Source organism: Prionailurus bengalensis, chromosome C2 (assembly GCF_016509475.1).
Source record: "Prionailurus bengalensis isolate Pbe53 chromosome C2, Fcat_Pben_1.1_paternal_pri, whole genome shotgun sequence".
NCBI classification, from domain to species: domain Eukaryota; kingdom Metazoa; phylum Chordata; class Mammalia; order Carnivora; family Felidae; genus Prionailurus; species Prionailurus bengalensis.
In genome coordinates, this window is record NC_057350.1 from 68,624,296 (window position 1) to 68,644,262 (window position 19,967).

At 41.2% G+C, this 19,967-nt stretch overlaps 1 protein-coding gene across 1 annotated transcript in view; it reads left to right on the top strand.

Annotated features, from left to right (window-relative positions):
• The window catches only part of PARP14 (poly(ADP-ribose) polymerase family member 14), a 46,342-nt gene that overhangs the window by 7,441 nt on the left and 18,934 nt on the right, over positions 1-19,967 (top strand). The window contains 7 exon segments of the mRNA XM_043594324.1: positions 3,483-3,725; positions 6,712-6,948; positions 11,664-12,965; positions 12,968-13,911; positions 14,829-15,065; positions 15,622-15,843; positions 18,550-18,628. Coding sequence (XP_043450259.1) covers positions 3,483-3,725; positions 6,712-6,948; positions 11,664-12,965; positions 12,968-13,911; positions 14,829-15,065; positions 15,622-15,843; positions 18,550-18,628 — 3,264 coding nt within the window.

Sequence of the window (19,967 nt, forward strand, 5' to 3'; positions counted from 1 at the left end):
TTTCTTAGAAGCTCATGATTCTTATAAGATAGGAATTTTTTTTGTCTGTTTGGAGTAATTCCTGCTTTCTATTCTTCAGATATGGAACTGGCTTACACAACTCCTGGTGTTCATTGTGACCCCCTAAATCCTTATCTATTCTTGGAAAATGCCTTATGTGTTGTACCCTCAGACTCAATTTTAGACCAGGAAGTGGTTTTATACTGGTACATTTATATCTGTACCACTTCCTGGGTCTAGAATTAATCGAGTCTATGTTTCTTACGGTTTCATAGATTTTACCCTCACTGTGTCTTAACTGATTTGTCAGCACTATTTCAGATTCATGTATAACCCCAACTATAAGTGAGTAAGTATAAGGAAGAGCCATCCAGCCCCACCCACCAGTGGAATTTTCATCATAGTGGAGATTTTAGACTCATTGGCTAGCCTGTTTTTACATGACCCAGACTCTAATGATAGTCACCAGCCAGGAAGTTGGGCAGTCTTTGACAAAATACTTAATGGTCCCCTTTAAGAGACATAAGAGGAGGTCCTTTGTTGAATGGTTACTCCACACTGAATCCTAACAGTGAGCCTAAGGCTAGGACTCTTGAAATTAATTGGGATGGTATAGTTTTCAGAACGAGCAAAATCAGGGTGGAGGGTGGTTCCCTAATAGGTCCCATATTTCAGGAACGATAAGAACGGAGAATGCTGCCCTGAGAGTGCATGGGGCATGCACGAAATCCTGAAGTTGGAGATGGACAAGCAGTTGGCAGAGTAAGGATAGGTCAATCAAGCCACACACCAACACCAGGGGATGTGAGCCCTGAGCTAATTTCGATTCCCGGCGAAGCAGAGTTGGGCTGGGTCTGAAAGGTGGAAACCAGCAGTTGGAAGAACCTGTAGAAGAGAGACACGCAAGAGCAGAGAAACACTGGCCCTTGTGGTCAGCAAACTCTGGCTTTTTCAAATCTATATTTCCAGCCTGGACTCTTCTAAATTCCAGACCTTGTGTCTGATCTTCCTGTTGGAAAATATGTGAGAGCCACCATGTCTGAAGCTACCTGTGTCATCTTCCTCCTCCTACCCTTTCCGGCTACCTTATTTCTCTTGAAGCACACAACCAGTCTGCCCGTCACCTACTAGAAACTTCAGTCATCTCTCCTCTTTAAGCCTTCACAGACATCGGTCACAGAGATGATCAATGTAAGTTTTCCTGATCTGTCCCTCCCTTATGCCAGACTCCCATTATTACCTCACAAATCCAGCATGGCAGGAGTGCCCTGTATCTGGGGTCTCTCTGATGTCCTTCCCCTGAAATCTGACCAGCCCTTTGTACTATTGCTGAATATCCTGTCACCCTTATCACAGAAACCTTCCACAACTCACTCTTACTACCAACTGCCAAGATAAAGTCCACACCACATTCTGGACAAAGACGATTTTTTTTGGCCTCACTTTTGTCTGCACACAAGTGCTCCTTGAGCTTCATCAGTCAGATCACCTTTTCCTAAGTAGTTTGGGGCAGTCACAGCACCCTGCCTGTACTTCTATTGCTCACGACCCCTTCCATCCCACTTCTCTCTACCTACACTCGAGAGAGCTTTCAAGATCCACTCAGCCTCCCCTTTTCTCTGACGGCTTTCCAAGGCAGCCCAGTCCCATTCTTTCTCTCTCGGACTCCTGGATGGATTGTTGATGCTCTTTATTTGGCAGTTAACCAAGCCTCAAGCCTCTCTTGTGATGGAGCTTCTAATAGTCGTAGAAGCTTATGTCTCTGGAAAGGCTCTAACCATTCGGTTAATCCAATACTCTTCATTTTGTAAAGAGACATGCCTGAGGTCACATGGCTAAAGAGTGGCTGAGTCAGGGCTTGAACTCAGGCAACCTCATCCCCAGCTCAGCAGTCCTCCTGCTTCATGACATCTGTCTCATTGAAAGATAATTTAGGTTATTATTGAATCCTCAAGCCAATTTTTACTTGGCATGAATGTGTATATGTGTGTGTGGTGTTACATCTAGCATGTAACAGGAGTATGTGTGAGGGTGATCCGACTGTGGTAACAAACAACCTCCTAAATCATAGCTCGATATAGTTGGCAGCTGGGGAGTGGGGGAGTCTAGACTGCTTCACAGTCATTCAGGAATCCCAGATTCCTTCCATCTTTTGACAATATTACTATTGATATGTGGCCTCCAAAGTCACTGCAAGGGAGAATGGAGAGTCACATAAAGGAGATTTGTACTGGCCGGGCTTGGAAGTACAGTTTACACTTCCACACGTATCCCATTAGCCACATGAGCTTGACTGTGGGAAGTCTGGGAAATGTTGCTTAGAGAGAAAACAAAATGGATTTGGTGAGCACAGAGCATTTTACTCTGTCATAATAAACCTTTACAAATGTCGGTTCCTTTTGTCATTTTTCTTGTATGCCTCCATGAGAAAAATCTGTAAGTTCCTTATCTCATGTTTTGTGTATGCATCCCTCTGTACACCTCTAGTGCCTTGAATGTAATAAGGGCCCCAACTGAATAGTCACTCACAGAACGTCTAAAGATCTTATACACATCATGCTGCAGTGAGTGAGTGAGGTCTGAGTGAGACTGACCTGATGCAGAGATGGAACTCACTTAGGGCCAACAGCGGAGAGGAACAAGCTGGCTGGGGTGATTGCTGTTCAGTGAGCTTGACATATACATACAGCTCTCCAGGCAATTTTACTTTCTATGTGTCTTCCTTGGTCACTCAGCAAGTATCCTTTTTTTCTCTTCGGTGATGAAAACTTAATACTTTTCAGAGCATAACGTGTTACATGGGCATCGTAAGATATTCTCACTTTCCTCCAGTGGCCCGAGCAGTAAATCTCCAATTCAGCAAATGCTATTGAACCTCAAGAATGTACTATGTGCCAGCAATACAGGATGAATAAATATATCCCTTGCTTTTGAGAAGCTGACTTCAATAACTATAATAAGGTGCTTGATAGAAGCATGTGTCAAGTACTACAAAAGGCAGGTTCCTCAGAGAGACAAGGCAGGAAAGGATGTAATAAAATCAAACTTAATAATAGCAATAGACTGTTAAGTGCTCCATTTTATTTATTTAAAAAATTTTTAATGTTTACTTATTTTTGAGAGAGAGAGAGAGAGAGAGAGAAAGAGAGCGAGCGCGAGTGGGGGAGGGGCAGAGAGGGAGACACCAAATCTGAAGCAGGCCCCAGGCTCCGAGCTGTCAGGGCAGAGCCAGATGCGGGGCTCAAACTCATGAACTGTGAGATCATGACCTGAGCCGAAGTTGCACACTCAACCAACTGAGCCACCCAGGTGCCCCGCTCCATTTTACTTTTAATTACATTAAGCAAAAAGCTTTCTAAAATCTGTTTGAGTTAGCCAAGAGAATGAGAAGGAAAGAGGACAGTGTCTTAAGATAATTTACTTTGCTAAGATCATGGTAGATTAATATAACATCTTGTATCTTTTTGTCGTTCTAAAATCAGATGTGTCCGAAGAATTGGATACAAAACTTTCTCTCAACAGAAGATCAGAAAAAGTGGAAGATACCTCAGAAGAATGTGAAAATATTTCCTCTTTGGTTGCATTTGAAAATCTCAAGGCAAATGTAACTGGTATAATGTTAACCTTGCTAGTGGAGAACATAAGTGGCCTGTCCAATGATGATTTTCAAGTGGAAGTAATACGAGATTTTGATGTTGCTGTAGTTACCTTTCAAAAATGTATAGGTAAGATCAAGTGATGCTGTATTTACCAATCTTTCTTTGCACCACACTTTGGGATTTGAGACATCCAGCTAATGTCTTTGAAAGTTGGACTCTTTCCAGTAGCTAGTAGGAGAGGACTCCAAGTTAATATCGATGCTTTTTTATTTTGAAAGAGAAGTAACTTTGTTTTAAAACTAAATTCTGATATATACAGTAAATCAGACTTTAGTGTATGAGTGGTGTGTGTGTGTGTGTGTGTGTGAAAGAGAGAGAGAGAGGGACAGAGACAGAGACAACACACCCAAATAGAAATCTAAAGTCTAAGGTTATTAAAGTGATTCCACCTGGGTGGCTCAGTCAGTTAAATGTCCGACTCTTGATTTCAGCTCAGGTCATGATCTCCTGGTTTGTGAGATCCAGCCCCACATCGGGCTGACAGCACAGAGCTTGCTTGGGATTCTCTCTCTTCTTCTCCCTCTCCCTCTGCCCTTCCCCCACTCATGCTCTCTCTCTTGAAATAAATAAACATTAAAAGAAAAAAATTAAAGTGATTCCAGTCAGAGGAGTCAGCATTTTCACATGTGTTATCTTATTGGGAGAAGTAAATATTGATACGTGTTACCAAACTGGACTTATTGGAAGGTAATAATAATAGCAGGCAGTCATATAGTGATACTGTAAGTCAGGTACTATGGTAAGCTCAGTACATGTATTTATTTCTTCTTTTCAACAACCTTTTTTTTTTGTTTATTTACTTTGAGAGAGGGGTCTAGGGGCAGAGAAAGGAAGAGAGAGAGAATCTCAGGCAGGCTTCACACTGTCAGTGTGGAGCCCGATGTGGGGCTCCAGCTCACAAACCAGGAGGTCATGACCTGAGCCAAAATCAAGAATCGGATGCTTAACCAACTGAGCTCCTCAACAACCTTTTGGTAATAATAATAATAATGATGATGATGATGATTAGGTAATAATTATTATTATTAGGTAATAATAGGTAAATATTATTACCTAATAATAATCATCATCATTATTATTATTCTTCATTTTACAGTTGAGGAGACAGAGGTGCCGGGACGCTAATAAATTCTTGGATTTGAACCCAGGCAGCCCTGTTCACTTATCTCCTTTACAATATATTTCCTTAGTACTTTCATGGTCATCACGTAGGTGGGAGGGTAAGTGGATGGGATGCAGGAAATGAATGCTTTTCAAGGTCTGTGGGAGGAGGCATCTTCAGAAGGACAAGAAAATTTCCCAACTCCAAGCCTTCGCTATTCCGTGGCCATGGTAGTAGAATGGTTAAATAAGAGCACAGGTCACGAAGTCAGAACTCTAGCTCCAACATTTGACCACTTATCTGAGGTTGTCTGAGTTACTACCCTCTGTGCTTTACTTTTCTTATCTGTAAAATGGAGAAAGTAGTAGCTACCTGATATGATTTCTAAGAGGATTAAATGAGATAATGTTTGCAAAGTTCTTAATATAGTATCTAAGACATGATAAGGATTCAAGAAAGAACTATTCTTATATCAAATTTATAATTATTTCTTATAAAGGTAAAACTAAATGGCCCTGCTTTTGTTCATTAATCAAAACTCTTAAATATCTACTATGTGCCAGGCTAGGTGCTATGGGTACAGAGATGAATAATTCTTGGTTCCTGCTCTTTGAGGACCTCATATGGAGTTGGAGACCCATATGTAAATGAAAAATGGCAGATGCAAGAGGTGAAGCCATGAGCAGCAGGCTGTGGGGAATGGGAGGAAGGGGAACCCAAACAAGGTGGCTTGGTTTTGCCTTGCTTGCCTATGAAGTTTATACTCCAGTGATCCCAGTCTGCCGGGTCCCTGGTACACTGTTGTTTCCTGCCACTGCTCTTCTCTCTGCCTGAAATGTTTCCTCCCCTTATCTGTCTGCTAATCTCTTCTTTATCTTTCAGAATTCAGATCAGCATCCGCTTTCTCTGGGGATCCTTGCGGGATTCCCTGTATTTGTCTTCCTGCCTCATCTGATCCTACAATAGGTCCTTTGTTTGGTTTCAAGATTCCTTCCCTCCTAGGTGGTGAACTTTCAAGGACTTGTTACACTCATTTCTTTATCCCCAGATCCTAGCAGAGTACCTGTCACATTGTGGGTCCACCGTCAATATCTATGAATTTCAAAGAGATAATCAGGCTGAGTCCTGAAGGAGGAATAGGACAAGGATATTTTTTTTTTCAACGTTTATTTATTTTTGGGACAGAGAGAGACAGAGCATGAACGGGGGAGGGGCAGAGAGAGAGGGAGACACAGAATCAGAAATAGGCTCCAGGCTCCGAGCCATCAGCCCAGAGCCTGACGCGGGGCTCGAACTCACGGACCTCGAGATCGTGACCTGGCTGAAGTCGGACGCTTAACCGACTGCGCCACCCAGGCGCCCCGGATATTTTTTTTTAAATCAGAGAAGGGCATTTCAGGCATAGGAAATTGTATATATGGAGGCAAAAGGGAATGGGGTTTTCAAAATAATGACTAGGTTTTTTGGCAGTATGGAAAATAAAATGAATGGCAGAGAATAACCAGAGGTGATGTTTGGAAATTAGTTTAGACTCAAATAGCCAAACAAGGGCATTTTTAGCCTAGCTGAGGAGTGTGAACTGACGCTTGCTGCCTACAGGTAATGGGGAGCCATTGTAGGACTTGAGAAAGAAGTGAAATGAGATGATTTGTATTGTAGACAGATTTGTATTGTAGGGGTAGGATGTCAAGTGGGGTGGGGGAGGGCTGTAACTGGAAGCAGGGACACAGCTCAGTGGCAGTAATCCAGGTAAAACATTCATATGTGTATCGCTGTTCAGAGACCAGGAGTTTTAAGCATGTAAATCCTCATATAAAAATAAAATATTGCATCTAAAAATTGAGTGTTTAGCTATCTCCTTTATCTCAACTAATATTCAGACAGTTTCTTCCGTATAATATAAAGATATAATCATAATTTTCTGATTGATCGATTAATTTTGATTTGTAGATGCTGTGAAATTTGTTGATGATTGTGCCAGGCACCATTCAGTGAAACAACTTCAACTTTCTCCACGACTTCTGGAAGTGACAAAAACAATCAGGGTTGAAAACCTGCCACCTGGGGCTGATGACTATAATTTGAAATGTTTATTTGAAAATCCTCTAAATGGAGGAGGAAGAATTGCCAGGATTCAATGTTTGCCTGAAGAGAGTTCAGCTCTGATTGAGTTTTTTGACAAAAAAGGTAATATCTATGAGCTTGACATTATAAACCTACCTGACATAATCTAAACCATTTTAGCGGATCTTAATAGTTATCAGTTGAGTTCTGATGCATGTTATTTTTTATTCATAAATTTCATTGGAAATCCAATTAGTAATCCCATTCATCTGGGATATCACAGTTAATGGGCCCAGTGATTTAAACATTAGAGAAGCAATGCTGAAGACATAAGGAGATTCTCTCATGAGTCTCTACCTATAATGGAAAATACATAATTCTTAGAATCTTTGAAATACTGTATTAAAGAAGAGGTGATCTGTGTTTTAGCTGTATACTTGGTAGAAATTTTCAAGTTAATTTCCACAAGATTAGGTAAAGAAATGCTCAGAAACACATACAGTTCCTATAAAGTATCACTACTTCCCCTTCACCTGTCAGTATCATCATTCAGAAATTAATAGGGGTGGTTAGTGGCATCCATTGGATGCCTGCTGGATAGTTCTTTGCAGCAACCCTGTGAAAACCATGTCCAGCTGAATCTCAGGGAAACACTTCTGAGGGTTTTGTGGATATTAGATTGCCAGTTTTCCGAGGCATGTGCAAAGTCAGTGCAGAGATTCCACTTGATGTTCAGAGGTGAAGGCTGAGGAGTAGGAATTAGGGGGTCAGACATTTTAGGGAAAGAAGGAACAGTGAGTTTGGGATTACCAGGGGGAGCATGAGACAGGATCACGTGGTATTCCACTCACTGAAGATAAACTGCTTCATGAGCATAGGGGAAGGAAGCTCCCTTGGGCTTTGATGAGTTAGGGAAACGGGTGAAGGTATGGTTTAGATTAAAATGGAATGAAAGTCCTCGTATTCCTTGGACAAGGGGACAAAAGAGGAGCTTCTGTCACAATTTCTTTAAATCTCCCTGAGCCTGGGCTTGAGATTAACAGCTGTCTACTCTAGAAGTTAACTTCCCAGTTTATGGTGGGGCTTCCAACCTCTTGAAGGCTTGGGCAGTTGACTGTGTCCTCAGAATGTCTACATTACATTCTGTACGGCTAATAACAGGAACTGCTTAACCTGGGTTACTTTATGCAGAGCTGCATCTGTGAACAGCAGGGTACTCTCAGAGGTTCCCCTTCACCCTGACCTCTTGATGCTGTCTGACTGTGTTGACCATGCCTTTTCCTCTGAACCCACAAACTCTGTGTTCTCTGTGGTCTGAGATATACTGATCTTCCCTTTCTTTCTCTGGCTGCTCCTTCTCATGATGATGACTTACATTTGCATTACTCTGCAAGGTGCTACAAAATACATTCACAGGCACTGCTTTATGGGCATTGCTATTACTGTGATTCCTATTTTACAAATGAGAAACTGCAGCAGAGAAACGTCAAATAACTTGACCAAGGTTACACAGCTAGTACGTGATAGAGCCAGGGTTTGAACATGGCTAGACTGGACCCTAATCTATGCTCTTAAATTCTCCACTCTTTCCTAATCTCCCGCTCACCTATACCATTAATTTTTCTTATGGGCCATCTCACCACTTACAACAGGTTATTAGTAACGAAGCAAACTGTAGCTAAAGCTGGATTAAAAGGATAATTTATTTAGCAGTCTACATTTTATGCAGATTATTTAAGAGGAATAAGTAAGGCACTTACTCTAAAATTATTTTGTTCAATTTTACAAAGCCTGATTCACAAAATCTTAAGGAAAGGAACTCTTTTTTTTTTTTTTAAGGCGAGGGGAACTGTTCCAGACTTTTAAAAAAACGTTTATTTATTTGTTTTGAGAGAGAGAGTGAGCAGGGAGGGGCAGAGACCAAGAATTCCAAGCAGGCTCTGCATTGCCAGCACAAAGTCCAACTCATGAACCATGAGATCATGGCCTGAGTCAAAACCAAGAGTTGGATGCCTAACCAAGCCATCCAGGCGCCCCTTAAGAGAAGGAACTCTTATTGAATACCTGTTATAGGTGAGATCTTTTGCTGTATTTTCTATCACAGTATTTCACTGAATCCTAGTAATAACTTACATATAGTTACTTTTTCTTGTACAGAGAAGGAAACAGGGTGGAGAATTTAAGCCACAATAAGGAGTCATCTGTGATGATTTTTGGGTCAGACAGATCCTGGCTTTGATGCTTATTAGCTTTGTGATCTTGGGAAAATTACTTTATTATTTTAAATATATTTTTTATTGAAATATAGTTGACACACTATGTTACATTAGGTTTAGATGTTCAACATAAGGATTCAACAACTCTATACCTTACCCTCTGCTCACTGTATGGTGTAGCTACTGTCACCATACAGGGCTATCGCAATATCACTGACTGCATTCCCTATGCTATACCTTTCATCCCTGTGACTTACTGATTCCATAGCTGGAATGTATCTCCCACTCCCCTTTATCCATTTTGCCCATCCTCCAACCCACTTCCCCTTGGCAATCATCAGTTTTTTGTTCTCTGTATTTATGGGTCTGCTTGTTTGTTCATTTGTTTTGTTTTCTTTTTTTTTTTTTTTTTTTTAAATTTTTTTTTTTTTCAACGTTTATTTACTTTTGGGACAGAGAGAGACAGAGCATGAACGGGGGAGGGGCAGAGAGAGAGGGAGACACAGAATCGGAAACAGGCTCCAGGCTCTGAGCCATCAGCCCAGAGCCCGACGCGGGGCTCGAACTCACGGACCGCGAGATCGTGACCTGGCTGAAGTCGGACGCTTAACCGACTGCGCCACCCAGGCGCCCCTGTTTTGTTTTTCAAGTATTTATTTATTTTTGGGAGAGTACAAGCAAGGGAGGGGCAGAGAGAGGGGGACAGAAGAGAGCCTGATGTGGGGCTCCAATTCACAAACCATGAGATCATGACATGAGCCACCTAGGTGCTCCCATTTGTTTTGTTTTTTAGATTCTACATAAAAGTGAAATCATATGGTATTTGTCTTTCTCTGACTTATTTCACTTAGCACAATACCCTCTAGGTCCGTCCGTGTTGTCACAAATGGCAAGAGCTCATTGTTTTTTACGGCTAATTAATATTCCATCGTGTGTGTGTGTGTGTGTGTGTGTGTGTGTGTGTGTGTGTGTATAATCACATCTTCTTAATCCATTCATCTGTCAGTCAACTTAGGTTGTTTCCATATCTTGGCTATTGTAAATAATGCTGCCATAAACATAGTGGTACATGTATCTTTTTAATTAGTAGGGTTTTTTTTTGTTTGTTTGTTTGGTTTCAGTAAATACCCAGTAGTAGAATTACTGGACTGTCTGGTCTTTCTATGTTTTATGTTTTGAGGAATCTCAATACTGTTTTCCACATTGGCTTCACCAATTTACATTCCTACCAACAGTACATGAAGGTTCCTTTTTCTCCACATCCTTGCCAATGCTTGTTATTTCTTGTCTTTTTGATCACGTTAGTGATCCTGCCCAGGCTTGGATCCTGCACAAAGCCATGTTGGGAAGTTCATATTATGTGTAATGACCTCTGAAGGCCACATCCTTTTCATGATGTCTGGCTCCAGGCCTAAGAGACAATCATGCACAAGGGGAAATTATTTTTAACACCTTTCTACAAGGATGCTATTTTAATTCAACTTGTTACTGGAGTTCATTCTAATTCCCTTCCGTTTTAGACCTCTTGTGCCCATCTAATAACTAACACAAAATGAAGAGGGGCTTTGGGAAGAAGAGTACCCGCCCATACACACACACACACACACACACACACACACACACACACACACACATCCCACCCTAGGAACTGTCCCAGTAGAAGTGGCAGGAGAGGGGGTCATAGCAGGGACAAGGGGAGGTTCAGAACCTACTGAATCAGAATCCTTGGGGTTGGGCTTTCTAATGACTAGGAGGTGATCCTCTTTGGAACCCCTGGTAAAGGAGCAGGAGCATTGGCTTGAGAGTTAGACACTGGCTCAAATCTTACCTCAGATAATACTAATATTAGATGACCCTATTTGAGTTCTCTAACCTTTCCTAGCCTCAGTTTTATCATTTGTAAATAGGGATGATAATAATAGTGTCTCTATCTCAAAGGGTTATTGTGAGGATTAAATAAATACATATATGTAAAGCACTTAAAATGGTGTCTGACACATGGTAAGCTATGGTAATTATTATTATGCTCCCCCCTTAGAGGTTTTAACGGAATCTAAATCATCTATGAAGCCTAAAATTGTGAGACTGTATAAGAAGCAGCAAATAGCATGATTCTTACATGAGTTTTGCTTTCAGCACCATAACATTCTTTACACTGGGACCAAACATTGCCCCCATACTTGTGAACAAATTCTTATCTATTTGTTAATCTGGTGGTGATATATCAGTGTTACCAGAAAACAGAAAATAGAGGGGTGCCTGGCTGGCTCACTCAGTGGGGCACGTGACTCTTGATCTCAGGGCTGTAAGTTTGAGACCTACGACGGGTGTAGAGATTACTTAAAAATGAAATAAAATAAAATAAAAAGAAGATAGAATTTGCTTAGCAGAATTTCACCATAGGGTGATCTTGGTTGGAAAGTATTCCATTAAACAAGGGATACCTATGCAGTATTAATACAAATCTATTTATATTTGAGGATAATAACATGCTTTTTAATAGCATGTTATAATATCAAAGTTCTACAAACACTAGGCTTTTTTTTCTCTAATAGAAAAGATTTTTTTTTCACTTGAAATACATTACTCTGGGATTACTTTATTTGTTTCTTTCCTTTTAAGTGTTACACACCATCACGACCAAGAAACTTGACCTCAGTAACATGCCGCTCTCTGTGTTTCCGTACTATGCCTCTTTGGGCACGGCCTTGTACGGAAAGGAGAAACCTCTGATTAAGCTTCCAGCACCATTCAGAGAATCGTTAGATCTTCCCTTATGGAGATTCTTGAAGAAAAAGCACCATCTGATGGATGAGATAAATGATGAAGTGAGGCGTTGTCACTCTGAACTAATGTGGTCCGAACTCAGTGGTGAAGTTACCATCAGACCTGCAACCACATTATTCAGTCTAGGTAGACTAAGGATCAGGACTTGGCAGAAAGATGTTTCCACAGCATTCTCTAGCATCAGGTCTAAATATAAAGTCACCCCATTGAAAGTGGATCCCATAGTGTGGGACACCATAAAAAATAGTTTAGAAGACGACAGGATTTTGACTGAATTTGATACACTTATGGGGGTTGTAACCTTAGTGGGGAAATCAGAGGATGTACAGAACATTGAGCCACAAATCAAGGAATTAATAGAAAGTACAACTCAAAAAATTAAAAAAGAAGAGCAAAGTGTAAAGGAAAAAGTGGCCATTGCTCCAGGAAGGTATTCTCTTTTGTGTCACAGTGGCATCCTGGAGCGTCTCCACACTGAGTGCCCAGAGATGGAGATGTCTTATGATGAAGCTTCTCAACACATGAGCTTCAAAGGACTCCGCACAGATGTGTATAAAGCAAAGTGTGAAATACAGAAAAAGATGTACACCATGGCTCAAAAAAACATCCAGCTTCCCCCCGAGATTTTCCAATTTTTGCAAAAAGTAGACTGTGCAGAATTCTCTAAGTCTCTTTTTATAGCACAGAAAATTCTTGCTGTTTATGAGCTAGAGGGTACAGCTGTTCTTCTAACCAGCTATTTCTCTGAAGTCCTATTAGATGCTGAAAAGCAAATGGTCAGTGCCTTAAGTTCTAAGCGCATAGACATTGAGGACAAGGACATTCTTAATGGCAAGAAATGGAAAGGGCTCACTCGCAGATTGCATAAGAAACATAATTCCTCGTCAAAGACTGTAATAATCGATGAGTTAACTTCAGGAACCAAAGCTGAGGTTATCATTGCAGGCTGTGTGAGAGAAGTGAATGAAACCCATAGCTTGCTTTTTGACTTTGTGGAAGAACACACGAAAATAGAGAGATTGGTTGAAATAGAGCCTTCCATAATCATTGATTATTTGAAGATAGAAAAAAAGCCATTCTGGCAAAAGATAAAGAAGACAAATGTTCAAGTAATTTTCAATGCTGAGAATAAAAAAAAGGCATTTTACTAATTGGCCCAAAGGCTAAAGTCCTGGACGGCATGCACATCATCAAGCAAGCCTGGGAATCCATCTGTGTTGAAAGCATCCATATTGATAAGCCAGGAGTCAGCCAGTTCTTCCAGGAGAAAGCACAGTATTATAAAAGTGAAGTCAAACGGTTATTTGGATGTTTCATTGAACTACAGGAGAATGGAGGGAAGAAGGAGGGAGGTGGCACTGATGAACAGAAGTGCTCTTCTCGGGCAGAGCTGGCCCCTGGAGTCTCTCTGATTGTGCAACGGGGCGACTTGACACAGTTTCCTGTGGAAGTGGTGGTGAGCACTGCAAATGAGGACCTGAAGCTCTCTGGCGGCCTAGCGGCTGCTCTTTCTAAAGCGGCTGGCCCTGAGCTCCAAGCAGACTGTGACCAGATAGCGAAGAAGATGGGCAAGATCCCCCCTGGCCATGCCGTCATCTCCAAAGCAGGAAAGCTCCCATACCGGCATGTGATTCATGCCGTGGGGCCCAAGTGGAAGGGAGATGAGGCCCTGAAGTGTGTGCTCCAGTTAAAGAAAGCTATAGAAGAAAGTCTCCATTTGGCTGCAAAATACAAGTACCGATCCATAGCCATCCCTGCTATCAGCTCTGGAGTCTTTGGCTTTCCCTTAGCCCGGTGTGTGAAGACTATTGTTTTGGCTATCAAGAAAAACTTCCAGCTTAACCAGGATGGAAATACCTTGAAAGAGATTTACCTTGTGGATACAGCAGAGAAGGCTGTGGAGGCCTTTGCAGAGACAGTGAAAACTGTATTTGAAGACTCCCTGTCTGTTGCCGCTTCGCTGCCCAGTTTACCCGCAGCAGTCCAGCCCAGCTTGATAACAGTTCATGGAAACGGACAAATGTCATTGTCCCAGGGAAATCTGAGGCTCCTGCTGGTGAAAGGGGATGTGCAGAGTGCTACGGTGAGTGTCCCTACCTACAGAACACCCACCAAGGTGCTGTGACTCCAGTTAGCCTGTTGCCAAAGGAAGATTAGGATGGAGGGAAAGAATCCCATGCCTGCCCTCCCGGCCTCAAAACCGGTTTCCTCAGAAAACTGGGCTGCTTCATTGAGGCATTTACTAACAGCGATTGGCCAGTTAACCGTGGGGACTGCAAGTGTATTCAGATCGCTAGGTCTCCGGTAAATGTGAAAACCCACAGGAAGATCTTACCTTTACACTTATCCTCACCACTTACACATTTATACTTTTTCAGTGCCTTTATACCTGTCATATTTTGGCAAATCTAAGGTTAATTTCCTGTCAAATTTACAGAGGGTAGATACAGAAAAATTAGAATATTTGATGCGGGCAGAGGACAGGAATCTTGTCAATGGCGCTGAACCAGGGTGAGCCACGTTACTCCTCAGTGACCCATGCGGGGCAGCTGTGAACATCGCTTGGTCACATTCCCTCTCCTGTCTTCTCTTGGTGCCTTAATCTAGCCTGATTTAGAAAGTCTCTATCAGGTCCAACCAATCTGCTCACAGCTCAAACGTACCGGGCTTATGTTCATGCTGGCCCCCTCCCAGATGACTGTCCTGTCTTCCTCTGCCTGCTGCAGGGATTCCCATTTTCTAGACCCCGGAAGTCACTTCCTCTGCGCTGCTTCAGTGACCCCATACTATTTATATATTGCTTTTTGACAGCTCTCTGTTGTCCTAGAGTGTTAATTAAATAAGCTTCTAGTAACCCTTTGCCTTGGATGGCATTTCAACCTCTGAAATCAATCATCTTAGTTTCCCCCTCATCGTGCCAAGCACGTGGCTCAAACGTAGTCCTCCTTGATGAATGCTTTTTGTTAGCATCTGAGACAAATTGTTGGCTTTCTCTTTAAGGCTGATGTTCTTGTCAACTCCATTCCCATGGATCTTGAGCTTAATAGAGGTCCCCTTTCTCAGGCCCTCCTGGCAAAAGCTGGGCCAAAGCTCCAGGAGGAATTGAACATTGTTGGACAAATGGCAATTGTTGGCATGGGCACAGTTCTCCAAACCAGCGGACACAGTCTGCACTGCCGCCGTGTGCTTCACGTGGTGGCTCCGAACTGGAGAGATGACAGCACATCTTCATACAAGGTGGGCCAGGAGTTAGGTTCTCTAGGAAATTGGGTAGCCCTCTGGACCCTCCTCTTAGGGTAATGTAGCTTGCCTCTCTGTCACATTCTCAGCAGGTTCTATCATTAGGGCTGTTTTGTTTTGTTTTGTTTTGTTTTGTTTTGTTTTGTTTTAGCCCTAGCTGACTTCTGAAGACTGGTTAATAATATACATTGCTTATAGCGCCCAGTCATTATTGGGGCTCATTTAAGAGGTATGGAAAATGGCACGTCCTCAGTGGGGATAGCAAGGCGAGGGCATGGAGAATGGAAGAGGATGAAGGATTAGAACAGTTTTTGCCCTGCTTCTTATCTTCATTGCTGAGTAAGTTTGGATCTTTTTGGAGGGCCTGTGACGTTCTCTTTTTCTTTTCCTCATCAGCTCCTATACTCTTCTTTCCTTTTTTGACTGCCCTTCACCTCTGTTGAAAGCGGAGCAGTAGACAGAGATCACAGTCAAAGTTGCTAAATTTTTGTCCTTTTTGTTCTGACTCCCAATTCTAGGAAAGATGCATAAAGTTGTGCTTTGTGCCTTTCAGATCATGGGAGACATAATCAGAAAATGTTTGGAAATCACTGAGAGCTTATCCTTGAAATCAATTGCATTTCCAGCCATAGGAACAGGAAATTTGGGGTTTCCTAAAACCATTTTTGCTGAATTAATCATTTCAGAAGTGTTAAAATTTAGTAGCAAGACTCAACTGACAACTTTACAAGAGGTTTACTTTCTGCTGCACCCGAGTGATCATGGAAATATTCAGGTACAATCTCACTAACTTCTGGCTGTTTTGACAGCTGAGCCCTCATGTTCTCAAATGTCTTCTTGGTCTTTTAGGTTGTTTTTTCCATGTATTTCCCATACATGGGAAAGTAAAGGAATAGTGTAGACTAGTTGTAGCACAGCAAATTTCAAGCAAATTTATGGATATGGAAAAAAATTTAACTTCTTATTAAGGAAATTTTTAAGCATTAATGAAAGTAGACAAAATAGTATAATGAATTCCCTGTACCCATCACTCATCAATTACAATTATCAACCTCTGGCCAATATGTTTCATTTCTATCTCTATTTATTTCCCCTCTTCCTATGTTATTTTTTTCTTTTTATTTATTTATCTTTTTAATTTAAATTTTAGTTACCATAAAGTGACATATTGGTTTCAGGAATTGAATTTAGGGGTTCATCACTTACATACAGCACCCAGCGCTCATCACAACAAATGCCCTCCTTAGTATACCCATCACCCATCTAGCCCTTCCCCCCCCACCTCCCTCCCTCAACCGTCCTTTTGTTGACTATCCTTAAGAGTCTCTTGTGGTTTGTTTCCCTCTCTTCCCGCCCCCTCTTCCCATGTGTTCATCTTTTTTCCCCCTAAATTCCACATATGAGTGAAATCATATGGTATTTGTCTCTCGAGCAAATCCTAGACATAACTTTATCCATAAACAATTCAGTGTTTATTTTATTTTAAACAATAGGATTCTTTTTGAAAGGTAACATGGCCACAGTGCTATTTCACACATAAAATAAATTGAAAATCATTTCATTATTTTAGCAATTACCAAATCGATGTTCAGATTTCCAATTGTCTCATAAAGGCCTTATTTTGTTTTTATAGCTTGTTTGTTTTAATCAGAATCCAAATAAGGCCCATATATTGCAGTGGAGCTGACATCCCTTAATCCTCTTTTAATCTATAGGATTCCCTTCCATATAAACATGGAAATCTTAATACATAATATAAAAGTTGTAGTCCTCTAAATAGGAGAAAAAACAGTTGTAGTCCTGTAAATAACATGAGGAGAATGTCAGGATGAGATACAACTAAAAGGTGGGGTTAGAATGAACTCAGCACACCCCCATGTGAGTAGAAGATTTGGACCTAGAAATACCAGACCCCCCTTCGGTTGTAGAAAGTCTTTCAACTGGCTGTTCACCTTTACACATGGAGCTTCCCTAGAGGCCCATGAGCCTGAGACCCTGGCTCTATAGTCTTCCCTGGCCCCCTCCAGCTACTGTATCAGTCTTTTAGCAAAAAAGTTACTCATTTTTTTTCCCAAAAAAAATCTCTCCTGCTTGTTTAAAAGGAGAAATAAAGTGATGATTTGATGGTGTCACTAACAGGAAAAGAAATGGAATTCACAGGCTCACTAACTCTAGAATACATACACCAGCCTCTTATCCCAGAGAGGACTACTCCCCTAGTGGTTCCTCTCCTGGTACAAATAAGAAGTTAAAAAATAAAGTGTTTCTGTCCATGTGACTATCTTTCTCATAATACTACGGGTTTTTTAACAACTGGCAAGATACCTGCTCTCACTGATTATGAAAACAACACATATTCATTGTAGAAAATTTGAACCATACAAAATGTATTCATTCTTCTAGTTCAATTTCATCCTGGCCTTCTTTTTTTTTTTTTTAATTTTTTTTTTCAACATTTATTTATTTTTGGGACAGAGAGAGACAGAGCATGAATGGGGGAGGGGCAGAGAGAGAGGGAGACACAGAATCGGAAACAGGCTCCAGGCTCTGAGCCATCAGCCCAGAGCCTGACACGGGACTCGAACTCACAGGCCGCGAGATCGTGACCTGGCTGAAGTCGGACGCTTAACCGACTGCGCCACCCAGGCGCCCCATCCTGGCTTTCTTTTATACATGTGTACTTTTTTTTTTTTTTAATTTTTTTTTTCAACGTTTATTTTTATTTTTGGGACAGAGAGAGACAGAGCATGAATGGGGGAGGGGCAGAGAGAGAGGGAGACACAGAATCGGAAACAGGCTCCAGGCTCCGAGCCATCAGCCCAGAGCCTGACGCGGGGCTCGAACTCACGGACCGCGAGATCGTGACCTGGCTGAAGTCGGACGCTTAACCGACTGCGCCACCCAGGCGCCCCTTTTTTTTTTTAATTAGAGAGAGAGAGAGTGAGTGAGTGCAAGTAGGGGAGGGGCAGAGGGAGAGAGGGAGAAAGACAATCTCAAGCAGGCCCTGTACTGTCAGCACAGAGCCCAATGTAGGGCTCAAACTCATGAACTGAACTGTGAGATCATGACCTGAGCTGAAATCAATAGTCGGACGCTTAACCGACTGAGCCACCTAGACGCCCCTGAAAATGAGATTTGAAATGGCTACTAAATATTCCAACACATGGATATACTAAAATTTATTTAACCATTTCCCTGTTGGATTGTAAACTGTTTTATATTTTCTCTGTTATAAATAGCATGTAATGAATATGCTTATATTTATATCTTTGTTTACATATTTAATAGTTTTCCTAGAATGCATTTGTAGAAACAGAGTTATATGTATTATTTTCATAGTTTTAAAAATCTATTATGAAAATAACACTTTGAGAGTTGTTCTCTCCTGAGTATGTGTGCATGCAAGATCAAAAGCCCTGATGAATCACATTTATTCATCTACTGAGGATTGTAGTGGTCAAAACTGTCTTTGTATTTCCAGGCATTTTCAGATGAATTCGCCAGAAGGACTAATGGAAATTTCGTCAGTGACAAAATTCCCAAGGCTGAAGATAAACAAGGTTCAGTAAAGCTTTTAAATGAGAAATTATTTCTAGTTGCTAAGTAACTATTCAATGAAAGATGGCAGTGATGTTTTTTATGAAAGAATCAATTACTGATAAAGAAGATATTAAATTATATCCCATACACCTGAGCATGTAACACACTGGCTGTGTTTATGTGACCTAAAGTGAAAGAGTAGGTAGGCTAAATTATATAATCTGTACAATGAATTTTTAAGTAGTAATAAGGCTACTATTTTCTAAGGATGATGTGGCATGTTTTCTCAAACAGATAGATTTAAAGAGACAGTACCAACCAAATGCTTCTCCTCTGTCAAATTTGCTGTTGCTATATTCGAGTTTATCCTGTTTGGAGTTTGCTGAGGCTTCTTGATTCTGAATGTGTATGTTTCCCATCAAATTTGGGAATTTTTCAGTCTCTTCTTCAATTATTTTACCACACTGATCTCTCTCCAGTGCCCCGATAACAAGAATGTGAAGTGTTTTGATAGCATTCCACAGCGCCCCAGGATCTCTTTTTTTTTTTCTTTTTTTAAAATCTCTTTTCTCTCTCTGTTCTTCACATTGGATAATTTCTATTGATCCACTTCCAAGTTCATGGACTCTTTGCTCTGTCCACTAGCCATCCAGTGAATTTTTTTACTTCAGATACTGTATTTTTAAGCTCTAACATGTCCATTTGGTTCTTTTTAAAAATAGTTTATATTTCTCTGCAGGGCCCCTATTTTTTCCATTCATGCCAAATCATTTCCATGCATTCAACTATGTTTACTTTGACCTCAGGGAGCATAGTTATAGCAGATGCTTTAAAGTCTTGGTCTGATAATTCCAACATCTGGATCATCTTGAGATTAGCATCTGAAATTGATTGTCTTTATCCTTGAGAACTCATCACATTTGCTTGGTTCTTTGGATGACAAACAATTTTGGATTGTAGACTGGGCATTTTAAGTGTTATGCTGTGAAACTTGGGTCCTGTTAAAATCCTCTGGGGCACCTGGTTAGCTCAGTCGGTTAAGCATCCTACTTTGGCTCAGGTCATGATCTCAACAGCTTGTGGGTTCAAGCCCTGCATCAGGCTCTGTGCTGACAGCTCAGAGCCTGTAGCCTGCTTCAGATTCTACGTGTCTCTCTCTCTGCCCCTCCTCTGCTCATGTTCTGTCTCTCTCTGTCTCCCAAAAAGCAAAACAAAACAAAAACAAAAAAAATCCTCTGGAAAATGGTGATCATTTTGTCTGTTCTAGCAGACAGTCCATTCAGTTCACTCTAAGGTTCTGTCTCATCTTCTGTGTGGGTAGCAGTTCCAATGTTAATTTAGTTCTCAAAGCCTTTGTTA